Here is a 13,099-nt window from a genome sequence, read left to right as displayed (position 1 = left end):
AGATGTGGGGAAGGCGGGGCAGACAAAGAGATGCTGTACTGACTGGAGGGGATCCCTGCACTCCGGGCAGGCGGAGCTAGGGGAGTGTCCGATCCTGGCGGAATAGAATGCCAGGGAGCTGCAGTATCCCGAGCGGAGCTGGGATAGCACTGAGTGGTAGGGGCGAGGGAGTGAGGTCTCCACTGATGTGATTGGCGGTGGCGAGGCTGCAAGTACGGTGTTTATGGTGTCATTCGCCGCAATGCGGGAGGCGATCTCCCTGCGGAGGGCCCACTTGGTCTCTCCGTAGGCACCCACAGGCATCATGCCATTATCCAAGAAAGGTGTGACCAGGTGACCAAACCTCGACTGGATGGAGGCTTTCATGGGGTGGTCACCCAGAGGGGCAGAAACGATACGGAATGAGGTATGGGAGGGATGGAGGGCGCTGGCGAGGAACTGGGCACAAGCCAGGTCCAGATGCGCGGCTAATGGGAGGACGCCAGTCTCCTGGTGAAGGTGGGGGATCTGGGCCATTTTGAGGCAGCTGGTGGCTACGTCTCAATGCAGTGTTTTGAATTATCTGCAGGCTGGCAACTGCTGTGCGTGAGGTAACAGGGTACCAGATGGGGACCACGTAGTTGAGGATTGGGTGCGTGATGGCTCGGTAGGTGGCAATAATGTCCTCCTTGGAGAAGCCCCAGTTGGTACCAGCTAGGGCTTTTAAGATGCGAAGAGAACCCGTCGCTTTTGTGGCGATGTCTCTTGCATGAGGGGAGAACGTGAAGTGCGTATCCCAGGTGACGCCCAGGATTTTAGGGGTTTTATCCAGGGGGATGACGCCGTTGCAGATAGTGGCTGCAGGGTGGTATCGAGATTGGTGGGTGTCTGGTGTGAAGAGCGTGACTGAGGATTTACCAGGAGCCACGCCCAGTTTCTTGGCCGCCGACCAATCCAATACGTTCCTAAGGAGCACAGCGAGCTCAGCTTCAGCAGCGTCAAGCCTCGGGGACAGTGTTGGCGGTTTTTTTGATTTGAAAAAAAAATCAAAAAAATAAAAAATCAATGATTTTTTTATTTTTCATGATTTTTTTGATTTATTTGATTTGTTTGATTTTTTTCAGCTTTTTTTTTGTATTTTTTGAGGTGTTATTTTTTATGTTGCAATTAGCCTACTAACAATAACAGTATATGGATCATAATGGATGGCTAAAAATGTCACTTATTGCCTTCAATAATGGCCAACAGGCCAAGGTGGTGTTTACCACTTAGGGGTTTTTGGGTAAACAATTATTGATAAGTCTAATCATTAGCTTTGTAAAGTTTGTATGGAGCAAGGTAATGAGCTAAATATTGACCATTTAACTGGCTTCAATATACAAAAACATATCAGGAATGCAGATCTCCTAAACATTGAAGAGTCACATAACAGATAGGTAGCTGATAGCACAGTGCACAGCACTATCAATAGATCTACTAGTTTTATGTCCTATAAATCTACCAGACTCTACCTTCTATACACACTGACTAGTAGTGACTGACTGCACTGTTCCCATTTAATTCAGACCAATAAACCAATACTAAACATAAACTGAACGATAACCAAACAAACCTCATACGACTTGAAATGAGACTTGAGTTATGAGAAAAGCTAACACTGTTTGAAATAAACATGTGCACAATTCAAATATTTTATATCCATTCACTGCATTTAATTATTTTATATATAGTCTTATAATTGTAATTGTTTTGTTTCCAGTTTTAAATTCACCTATTTAAAGATTGAAATTAAATATTTTAATTAGAATACTCGTATTAGGGTGGAAAATCTTTCTAATTGCCTAAAAGGTCAATACAATCTCAACCTCTCAATATACAGGGTGGAGCAGAACCGATTGAGCAGTTTTGAGCTAAAATACAAGAGTAACAGAGGTACATAAAGAAGAAAGTTTATTTTCCTAGAGGTTAGCATAACATACCATTTAAAATACTTATGTTTTGAAAACAATATCTGGAAGATGGGGCTGTTAGCTGCAACACACTGTTGGAGTCGTTCTCAGAGGAGGGAGTAACCATGACAGTGAATTCCGATTGCTATGCTACAATGTTGCCAAATTTCTTGCAGCCAATGATGGAAAACATTGTTGAAAATGAAGCATTGAGAGACGTGTGGTTCCAGCATTGCTAGCTATGCACAATGTATTGCACACTTGATGCCTCTGTACCAAAAACATTCCATTTATTGGAACCTAATACACACTAAAGGCAACAAGTTTACATACCAATTTGTCATTCATAGTACATTTATACTAAACCATGAATAACAATACCTCAATATAAATTAAAGACTGCCACTCAATACTTTTAAATATATGAAAAATCAAAAAAATAAAAAAAATCATGATTTTTTATAAAAAAATCAAGTGATTTAATCACATGATTTAATCATTTTGATTTAATCATTGCCAACCCTGCTCGGGGACGACACAAAGATAGTCAGATCGTCCGCATATGAGGCAATGTTGGGGGTCGGAACTGGGATGTCGGAGATGAAGTGGTTAAAGAGGGCTGGCGAGATGACTGAGCCCTGGGGCACTCCGAAGTGAACAGCCGTGAAAGGCGACTGCGCTCTGAGATAGAGGCAGGACGCCAGCCTCCACAAAGAGACATGGCTACATACCCAGTGCTAATTGGTCAAAGTTCCTCTGCACAAAGAAACATGGCTTCATACCCAGTGCTAATTGGTCAAAGTTCCTCTGCACAAAGAGACATGGCTACATACCCAGTGCTAATTGGTCAAAGTTCCTCTGCACAAAGAGACATGGCTTCATACCCAGTGCTAATTGGTCAAAGTTCCTCTGCACAAAGAGACATGGCTACATACCCAGTGCTAATTAGTCAAAGTTCCTCTCCACAAAGAGATGCGGCTTGATACCCAGTCCAAATTGATTAAAATCTCAAAAAAGTCTGACCAACAATAATTCTGTATTGAAAACAGTCAATACAGATATAAAAGGTACCAAGCATTCCAAAGGATCTATGGGTTGTTCAAACCAAACAATTATCAACTGATTTCCTATGAAACTTAATTTAGAAAAAATACTAGTGAACTGTATTAATTGCACTATTAAAAAATAACTAATATTACTTATAATCATTGCTACTATCACTGTGCTCTTCAAAATGTTTGAAATCAATTTGAGGAGATCCAAAATGCAATTAATATTCAACGGGAAGAAACTCATGTGCCTGGCAGCCTGTGGCAATAAACAAGCTAGTGATAGTCAGCAGGCAGTGCTCCAAGTAGTCCATTGTTCAGTACTGCAGAATTTTTCAATAAAGTTACCTATCATGTGCTTTTTTTTAGCTCCTTGACAGCTAAACTCATTTATAAATATAAGGAAACAATAGATTCTTTAAATTCAACTCGATGCCATAATCAACTCAATCATAGCAGATACAACAATGTCAGTACAGGAGCGGTATTCTTGGTACATGGTAATTAGTGTATTCTTGGCATATGGTTTTGGAGCATGCGACTGTGAGGCGGAGCCATAAGTACCTCTATTCCTAGAATTTCACTATGATGGAAATTTCTGTTAATGGTCTTTTATATTTATACTTGTTGACGTTGTTGTTGTGATCATTGCAGCAAGATTAGAAATTTGCTACTTAATACATGTACACTGTCATGTGGAATTTTTTTTTATTTGGAACTTATTATTTTATTTGGAACTTTTTAATTTTTTATTTTTATTTGGAACTTATCAGGATAACACAAAATGGGAATTGCTAAGATAGTGATAGGTAATATTTGTATCTACGTTCATAAGGGTAGAAAGATTATGTATGCCTTTAAAATTGTTACACTTTATCAGAATGATTTATCTTGTATATACAAGGCCTGTTATTGAAGAATTTATTACAAATAGTTGACCAATGTAAAAAATTGTATTGAAGTGAAATTAATCGTATATTTCTAATTAGTTACTTCTTACTTAAATGAGAAATGATTAGCAACAGGCTTAATCCCAGTTTTAGCAACAAGTCATAATATACAATGAAGAAAGCCCTTCATCATTTGTTTTAGAGTCTTTGTATATATACATATTATCAATATTTTTTTGTACATAGATGCAAGATTTTTCTAATTGAAGAATCTCCTTTGCTTCTAGACATAAAAGTATAAGACTACTTTATTGGCTTCTAGTTAGTAGGAACTTTAAGAACTAACACTTTCTTTGTGCCTTGGTAATCTTCATCCAGACATTAAATCAGTTGTCCCCTCAGCTGTTCAAGATTCAATATGAGTGCATATATTTGATCTTATATATTTATAGTGAAACTTTGCCACATCAACTTCTCCAACTTCACCCAGCTCACTAAAAATGGCTTGCTATTTAAAGAATCATTCTTCTCGATATCTGATTGGGAACTTCAGGTTACTCAGCAATGCTATTGAAGGTAAGTGTTCAGAAAATAAGATATTATTGTTATACAATTGGTATTTTTTCCTCTCCATAAAATAATACTCCAGCTCTGTGATTAAAACTGGTTTGAGATAGACAGCAAAAAGCCATGTTCACCTTCTGATGCATTTTATCTTGTGTTTCCCTACAAATATATTCAAAGTTCTCTTCTGTTTCAATTTGCTAATGGCTTACGGGTTGCCCCTTCTCCTGCACGCACTGTAACTGTGTTCAAACTTTGTTTGGACAGAAGTAATTTCTGTTGAACATTTTCATCTGAAAAAGCGGTAAACTGTTATATTTTAATATTGTATTCATTAGTTCATTATACATTTGACTGAGAAGATTATATAAAAGAGCGTTGTCAACACAAGGAAGCAAGGCATTGACGCGTGGTGTGTTGGACAGGATCAGCCAGGCTGAAAGCTCAGGAGCTCAGGACTGGCCTGAAGCAGAGACAGAGGGCTTCGTTAGCCCAAGCAATAACCCTCATAGAGACGACCCATCCTTGCAAGAAGAAGGTCGCTGTCCAGCTCATGGACTTGCTCTTGAAGGACGCGGCCGAAAATCTTACCTGTCTAGGGCCTGATTCTTTGTCGATGCGTATAGGTTTGTCTGGACCCCCTGGCGCCGGTAAATCAACTTTCATCGAAAAGTTTGGCAAGCACTTGACAGGTTGTGGTCACAGAGTGGCAGTTCTGGCTGTGGATCCATCGTCAGCAACTACTGGTGGTTCGATTTTGGGTGACAAAACCCGCATGCCGGAGCTTACTGTTGATCCCTCAGCCTACATCAGACCTTCTCCTGCCCGAGGACACTTAGGAGGTGTCACTCGCTCCACCAACGAAGCAATAGTTCTATGTGAAGCGGCTGGTTACGACGTCGTCATTGTGGAGACTGTGGGGGTTGGGCAAAGTGAGATATCAGTCGCTGACATGGTCGATCTCTTCGGGCTGATTATTGCTCCTGCTGGTGGGGACGAATTACAAGGGCTCAAGAAAGGTATAGTCGAGATGTGCGATATGGTCATAGTGAATAAGTCGGATGGTGACTTGTTACCTGCTGCCATGCGTACACAGGCCGACTATCTGTCGAGCTTGAAGTACGCGCGTCCTCGGTGGCGGGACTGGCGTGTACCCGTTCTTCGAGTATCATCGGTCACATGTGAAGGCTTGGAGAAACTCTGGGCGACGATGACCAGCTACAGAAAACTAATGTTGACCTCAGGGCAGCTGCTTCAGAGGAGACGAGAGCAGCAGAGGACGTGGCTGCACTCGCACCTGCAGGAGGCCGTCATGACTGAATTCATGAACACCGGCGGCATGGCTGCCGTTCTAGCGGACATGGAGAAGAAAGTTTCAGCTGGGATTGTGACTCCAGGAAACGCTTGTGATGAACTTGTACTAAAGTACAAACAACTCTTAAAATGAGATTCAAGAAGGCTCTGAAATACATACTATTAACTGCCCAAAAAAATGGACTAGTTTTAACGCATTTATGGTTTTTGTTGCATAGAAAAAAAAACTTAGCAGGTCAATGTCAATTCGATTCTGCTGAGATAAAGATGAGTGCGAATTAAATAAAGAATATCCAATGATAATTTACCCACTGATTTGGTCAACTTTTATTTTGCTTTTCAAGTTCCTAATAATTTCAGACCCTTCAAATTGTAAATTTTCTCTTCCAAATAAGTGCCATCTTACTTGTCGATTTTCATCAGGGTAGAAGGTCTAAACCAGTGGTTCCCAAACTTTTTCAGGCTGACGCCCCCTTTGGCTCCCTAGTGAATTTCTAGCCCCCCCCCCCCCCACAGACACATATAAAATCATGCTCCTCTTTCTATAAAATTTAGTACGCTGCAATTTTAAAAGATAAAGGTTAAACGCAGATGGCATGTATTTCGCAGATAGAACCCCTTTTAGTGAACCAATATGTTTTTCAGCTGTTTTAACTGTTTCAGCACTAGAAACCTAGGGCGTCTCGGGCAAATTTACGGCCGGACTCGTCGCCGGTCTCACGACCAATCTCCAAATTCAATTATCAAGGAATATCTTCCAAACTAATGAACGCACCTCAATAAAACTTGGAACACGTATTTATCAGAACTTAACGGTGATGTTTGGCTTGTGAAAATTTTTTAAATTTCACCTTCATTCGTGAGTTATACTGCGATACAGGCCGAAATTCGCAGTGATCGAAGAATTTATTCCGAACTACCGAACAGATTTGATAGAAATTTTGAATATACATTCCTAACTACCAAATGGTGCTTTTTAGATTCAAAAAAATTTTGGATTTTACCTTTTTGCGAGATTTTTTTCATTTCACCGTCATTCTTGATTTCACACTTCCTTATATTCGGCCCTTATCGCCGGGTAATTTGTCGCTTAAATTCGCGGCGTTGAAGAAATTTCTTCTAAAATACTGAACAGGTTTCAACGAAACTTTGTATATAAATTACCTAGCCTCCCACCAGTGATGTTTAACTCGTGACAATTCTTTTATTTTGCTTTCTTTCGTGAGTTATACAGATATAGGAGGAACGACCGACTTTTCTACCGGCTGGTTTAACCAAGAGCCGTTTACTTATAGCCGTACAACTCGCAAAAGAAAGCCAAACGAAAAAATTGTAACGAGCTAAACATTACTGTTGTTGAGGTTTGGTACTAAAATAGTAGATTTCGTTCAAATCTGTTCAGTACTTTGGAGAAATTTCTTGATTGCTGCGAATTTAAGCACGTATTGCTGTTTAAATCACGAATGAAACTCGCGAACGAGGGCACATTCGAAAATTTTTTACAAGTTTCATCGAGTTACGTTCATTAGTTCGAGAGATATTCCTTGATCATTGAATTTGAAAATGCTCCGTGAGACCGGCCGCGAGTCCGGCCGTTAAGTTGGCGGAGACCTAAACCCAGGAGAGGTTAAAAATATAATTCAGTACTCACAGCAGTGAGTGACAGAGAGCGCATTTTCTCGTCGACGAAAACGTGAAGTCGTGGACGGACGGACAGACAGACGGACGGACATGGCGAGCACAATAGTGCATTTTTTCCATAAATGAGAAAATGCGCTAAAAACAGATCTGGGTGAAAAAACCGTGGCTGGGCGTCATGTGCTGCACGTGTTGTGAACAAATCGTCAAACAAACGTTCGAACTTCTGACTTTGGCTTCGGACTGCCGGCCCCCTTATCGCCCTCTTCTTCTTTACCGCCCCCCAAAATCTTTCCATCGTCCCTGGGGGGGCGATATCGCCCACTTTGGGAACCACTGGTCTAAACAGACTAAACGTAGGCATTCAATTTGCTGAGTAAAATTTTTTTATTTCATTAAATTCCATCAAATTCTCAAAAATAATGTATGATTATTTGCAAATATATTCTTGTGATTGCTAGTACTCACTTGTAAATATGCATGGCTATGCGCACTGCCCTGATGACCTGAAATCGGTAATTGCATTAGTAACGTTAATAAAAGTATCGGTTTATTTGGCCTTTCCTTAATTTGAAGGGTTTCTTGCATTTATTTTTGTGCACGTTTTATGGTGAATATTTTTATTGATTTTATGTTTTCGACTGATGATTGCAGATTATATTTACCTGCAAGAGACTTGAGACCAAATGTGTATTTTGAGAGTAGCAATAACGGTCATATTCTTGGAAGTAGTTTATCTCTGGCTTTATTGATGGTCTGCTTGGTAGGTCATTTCAAGGTCATTTGCCTCTTGGGTCATGCCAAGGGCAGTAAAAGTTCTTTCAATGTGTGGCGTGTTGTCCTTTACCAAGTGCGGCTACTCAATATTCAAGATTGGGGCTAACGAAATTTGTTCCCATGTTACCCAAGTTCCCACGCCAAAACACGCACGTTACCCATTTCGCATAAATCATAAGACATGTTATCCGTGACTAAATTAGAATATTGAACATATTTCCTTCCTGTCACTTAAAATAACTATTAATAAGTTAAATCTGGAAGGCAGTTAACCCCCAGTTTGAAAGCCACTGTTGTAAGACTCGTAGAGCTGAGGTGGTGTAAAATATTGTAATAAGTGTGTTTTTTTTTTTGTAGTTCTCTAGAAAATGTCAATATCGATGTTGCAGCTACGAGCTAAGGCCCTTAAAGGAGCGTCTCGAATCTTTATTTGCCTGTTTTTCATTTTCAAGGCTGAAAAGAATGTAAAAAAATAGACCAGTTTTATTGTCTCACATTTTCTTAGTTGAGGAAACATGTATCAAATATTAAGATGAAATTATTTGATAGGTACATTCATCGATTTTGAGAGCGAGCATTTTTAGTCTCTTAGATCTTCTTGTTTGAGCTGATTGTATTACTATGCAGCGATAATTATATAGTAATCATAATATAATGAAAAAATCTTTGTTATCTAACTAACCCTAAATTGTTGCACATGAACTCGAGCTTTGATCTGTCGAGAAATGCATCACTCATCGCGCTCTCTTGGTGGCTACAGACCAAACAATTGGAATTCATATCGCTTTGATTAGATGACGCTGCTCATTTCTAATGCCCTGATATAAACATACAACTGAAATGTTGATTATTGTCTCGAGAAATTATGATGACATGATTCCCGATTTGTGATTACACATTGGCGGGGTTGCTTTGCCGTTTCATTTTCTGAAACTAAGTGTTGAACTTGCTGCTAACAGGTAACAGTGTACGGTATCATTTTACTGATTAACAGGAATAGATATAGGCATGCAGATATACCTACAATACCGGGACTGGACTGTGAGAAACGTATGTTACGCTACGAATTGTTTCATGAAATAAATAAATGCGTTTATCATTTGATTTTGCTAATGTTATGTCCATTCGCAGCAAATATCCCGGTCATCTTCTCTGCGAGCTACCAAAACTTCCCTCGCCCTCCGTCGTATGATCGTAAGTTTCGCCTGTTCACGTCCGCAGCGTGCTGCTAATTTAATGAGTCATTAATCTTTCATCATACTACTACTTTAATAATTGCCATTAATCCTTCATCGTAGTGCTATTCTAATGATTGCCATTAATATTGCATCGTACTACTACTTTAATGATTGCCATTATTCTTTCGTCATACTTCTACTTTAATGATTGCCATTAATCTTTCACTGTATTACTACTTTAATGATTACCATCAATCTTTTCATTGTGCTACTACTTTAATGATTGCCACATTAATCATTCATCGTACTACTACTTTAATGATTTTCATTAATCTTTCATCGTACTGCTACTCTAATGATTGCCATTAATCTTTCATCGTACTACTTCTGTAATGATTGCCATTAATCTTTCATCGTACTACTTCTTTAATGATTGCCATTAATCTTTCATCGTACTGCTACTTTAATGATTACATCAATCTTTTCATTGTGCTACTACTTTAATGATTGCCATTAATCATTCATCGTACTACTTTGGCGTGAGGCTTCCATGTACATTGGATGCTTCACTATCAAGTTGAGCAACTGTTGCTCTTGGAAATATTATGAGAGAAAAACATTTCTTAAATATTATTCAAGGTTTGGTTCGGTCCTGTGCCATGTATATATTGTATGTCCATTTGGTTATAATTACATTCCATAAGGTCGTGTTTCTGAGCAGCATGCATCAATTACTCCAAGTCATAAATTTTCTATGAAGAATACACGATAATTAAAAGTAACTATAATTAATATCGTCAGATATCGTTTTGCCGGAGTTGGAACAGCGGAAGTTGCGCTTTCTCCCCAAGACGCCGCAGTTCAACACGAAGGCACCAAAGTATCCGCGCCGAAACGATCTCATTCGAGGGCTTGAGAAGCTCCAGACAGAGTTCCTGCACAACCAATACGGCGTCGTGGTAAGGGCTTGAGAAGCTCCAGAGTTCCTGCACAACCAATACGGCGTCGTGGTAAGGGCTTGAGAAGCTCCAGAGTTCCTGCACAACCAATACGGCGTCGTGTTAAGGACTTGAGAAGCTCCAGAGTTCCTGCACAACCAATACGGCGTCGTGGTAAGAGCTTGCGTCGTCTCTCGCGTAATGAGCAACTGGGATTCTAACTTGCAACTTCGATCTCCTGTGCAGAATCCAAAAATAAACCCAAAAAAGGCATAAATTTAAGTATGAATCCAGCTAGAGCTTCATTGGCTTGCTTATTGTTGAACAAAATTTTTTTTTAATCACCAACTGAACAGAACGAAGTAAATGACTAGGTTTAGTTTTGATGGGTGTTGTTGTTCAGAGATAATTTTTTTATTTTTTATAATTTTTGGGACTGACATATGCGGTGTCGTATTTATTTGAGTGATGTAAGAGGCACTAAATCCGTCAGTTTATTATATGTAGGGTGTGGCACAGACTTGTGAATAAGTGTTAAACGAACTTATTTTATTTCTTCCAATTAGAATGTAATTGCACCAAATGTGGACCAAAGTTGGTGTGTATTAAAGATCAAAGGACGTAGCGTTGTGATGCCCTGTTAAAAAGCGCGCTTTATTTTGCAGTCTCCAGTTCTCTTCCTAATAGACATCAAACTGTTTACTTTAAAAAAGCTGTAATTTCTCACACGCGGTAATGTTATGACCAAAAATGTGTCAACGTACGTTGAATTCCTGATGCCCGATAAAATGTTGAATTACGTCAGCCAATTGTGTTGTAATTATTGTTGTAGGAAACGAATGAGCTGATTGTGTTGTAATTATATTTGAAGAATACGAATGAGCTGATTGTCTTGTAATTATATTTGAAGAATACGAATGAGCTGATTGTCTTGTAATTATATTTGAAGAATACGAATGAGCTGATTGTCTTGTACTTATATTTGAATAATACAAATGACCTGACGTTGAAGTGATCGTTGCAGGCGCGTGGCGGGGCGTTCCTAGAGTGGGGCCACATAGAGATGATCCGCCACACCGTCAACAAGAAGATGGACCCACGCAAGATGTTCGCGGTGTGGCGTATTGACGCGCCGTGGTTGCCGCGCACCAAGAAAGGTATTGGCAAGCGCATGGGGGGCGGCAAACCCTCCATCGACCGCTACGTCGTGCCCATCAAACAGGACCGCGTCGTCATCGAGCTTGGTGGCAAAATATCATTCGCGGAGGTGAGAGTCATTATACGTACTTGTTCAATTCAATATTATTAATAATATATTAATTTGTTCAATGAAATTATTCAAAAATTATAATCGGCGTAAAATAACGCTTATTCGAGAAAGTTTTATTCCCTTAACCCATCGTGGTGAAATGATGCTTGTACAATACAAGATTGTTCCTTCAATCCGTTGTGGTGAAATGACGCTCATTCACTACAGTATTATTTCCGTCACTCTTGTACAATAGTGTTTTTTCACTTCGCCGTCCTGGTGAAATAATGCTTACTAAATGAAGTATTATTTCCGATACTACCTTTATTGGTGAGTTAATTGACTCAGTTTGCTGCTTTTCGAGGAGCTCATCGTTCCTCCTTAGAACAATGGCAGGACAGCAACACTGAACACGATGCAAGGATCCAGGTTTTATTCTGACTTATTTTGTGACTTTACATATCAGTTCATTCTGCCATGGGTGGGTGCACTCAAATTGATTCATGCTAATGACTAGGGGACTTACTATCAAAACTCGCTTAAGTCCATACGTGGCGGCCTATGTATAGATAGCTGCAGATTCCTCGTCTATACTTGGTGGGTTTAGCTTGATTGGCCGTCAGTGATTGAACTCGTAACTATCTTTGATAGTACAGCTGATGATGAGTTCTGAACGACCAGGGCTACGCTGATGCCTTATCTTCAATTTGTTATCCGATGCCGGGAATGGAGCGCGGGTTTCCGCTGTCTAAGTTTCAAGCGTGTGCATCATACAAAATATCTGAGGCCGTACTGTCAACAATCAGTACGAGTTTGTGACTCCGTCAGCCAATTACTAATTGCCTTTCTAGCCAAGGCCACTAATTACATACGAGTAATGTGCTGCTACATGTACTTGAGCGAGTTCTAGTAGTACGTTCCCTGATGACCTCCACTGTGCATGAACGGCCGCGCTCAAATTGTCCTCCAATGCCGGCAGTCTAATCTAACTCGGGCTTCCGACGCGTAAGCTGTCGCCTGTGCGTCATGCAAGCTATCAGTTTAATAAATTACCCAATGTGTGGCAGGCTGAGCCGATCCTGCGCGTGGTGGCCCAAAACTTGCCGTGCTTGGCAGACGCCACGTCAGCTGAGGAGATGGCTTACAAGAGAGAGCGGAGACGGGAGCTCGAGGCGGCTAACATTAACCCGCTTACCTTCAAGTATTTTGTCCAGAACAACATCCTGGGCTGCGACCATTGGCTTACCGCCGCCGACAGGATATACTACGGCAAACTTCCGTAGATTTATTTCGTAATAAATATCTTTCACATTATGGAATTCTAGTGAAACAAGACTGGTCAAGTGTTGCTCATGCAGGTGAAATCAATGAGAGCTCTTCAAAATGAGTAGAAGTTGCAAATATTTTGACATATGGATGGTGAATATAATTTCAGTTTCTAAACTAAGCCATTTTGCATGTTGTACATTAGGGCTGAGACCTAATGTCTCAGCCTTTTTAATAATGTAATTATTAAAAATGTTTCCATTTTCTTCTATACCTTGTTTCTGACCCGCAAGAATAACCGTTGTCAG

General features: G+C 40.1%; 2 protein-coding genes across 2 annotated transcripts; both read left to right on the top strand.

Annotated features, from left to right (window-relative positions):
- The first annotated feature begins 4,159 nt into the window (after positions 1-4,159).
- LOC108682496 (39S ribosomal protein L16, mitochondrial) lies at positions 4,160-13,062 on the top strand. Its single transcript, XM_018171663.2, has 5 exons — positions 4,160-4,443; positions 9,292-9,354; positions 10,140-10,297; positions 11,301-11,543; positions 12,593-13,062. Exons 1-5 carry the CDS (start codon positions 4,368-4,370, stop codon positions 12,806-12,808), a joined length of 756 nt encoding a protein of 251 aa, XP_018027152.1. The 5' UTR covers positions 4,160-4,367; the 3' UTR covers positions 12,809-13,062.
- On the top strand, positions 4,861-6,216 carry LOC125178369 (methylmalonic aciduria type A protein, mitochondrial-like). The gene has a single exon (XM_047881939.1). It carries the CDS (start codon positions 4,985-4,987, stop codon positions 5,876-5,878), a length of 894 nt encoding a protein of 297 aa, XP_047737895.1. The 5' UTR covers positions 4,861-4,984; the 3' UTR covers positions 5,879-6,216.
- Positions 13,063-13,099: the final 37 nt, after the last annotated feature.

The sequence above is a fragment of the Hyalella azteca genome, unplaced genomic scaffold (genome assembly GCF_000764305.2).
Source record: "Hyalella azteca isolate HAZT.00-mixed unplaced genomic scaffold, Hazt_2.0.2 contig9175, whole genome shotgun sequence".
Lineage (NCBI taxonomy): Eukaryota > Metazoa > Arthropoda > Malacostraca > Amphipoda > Hyalellidae > Hyalella > Hyalella azteca.
The sequence above is the reverse complement of the archived record's forward strand: the minus strand, read 5'-3'. Positions and strand labels throughout refer to the sequence as shown.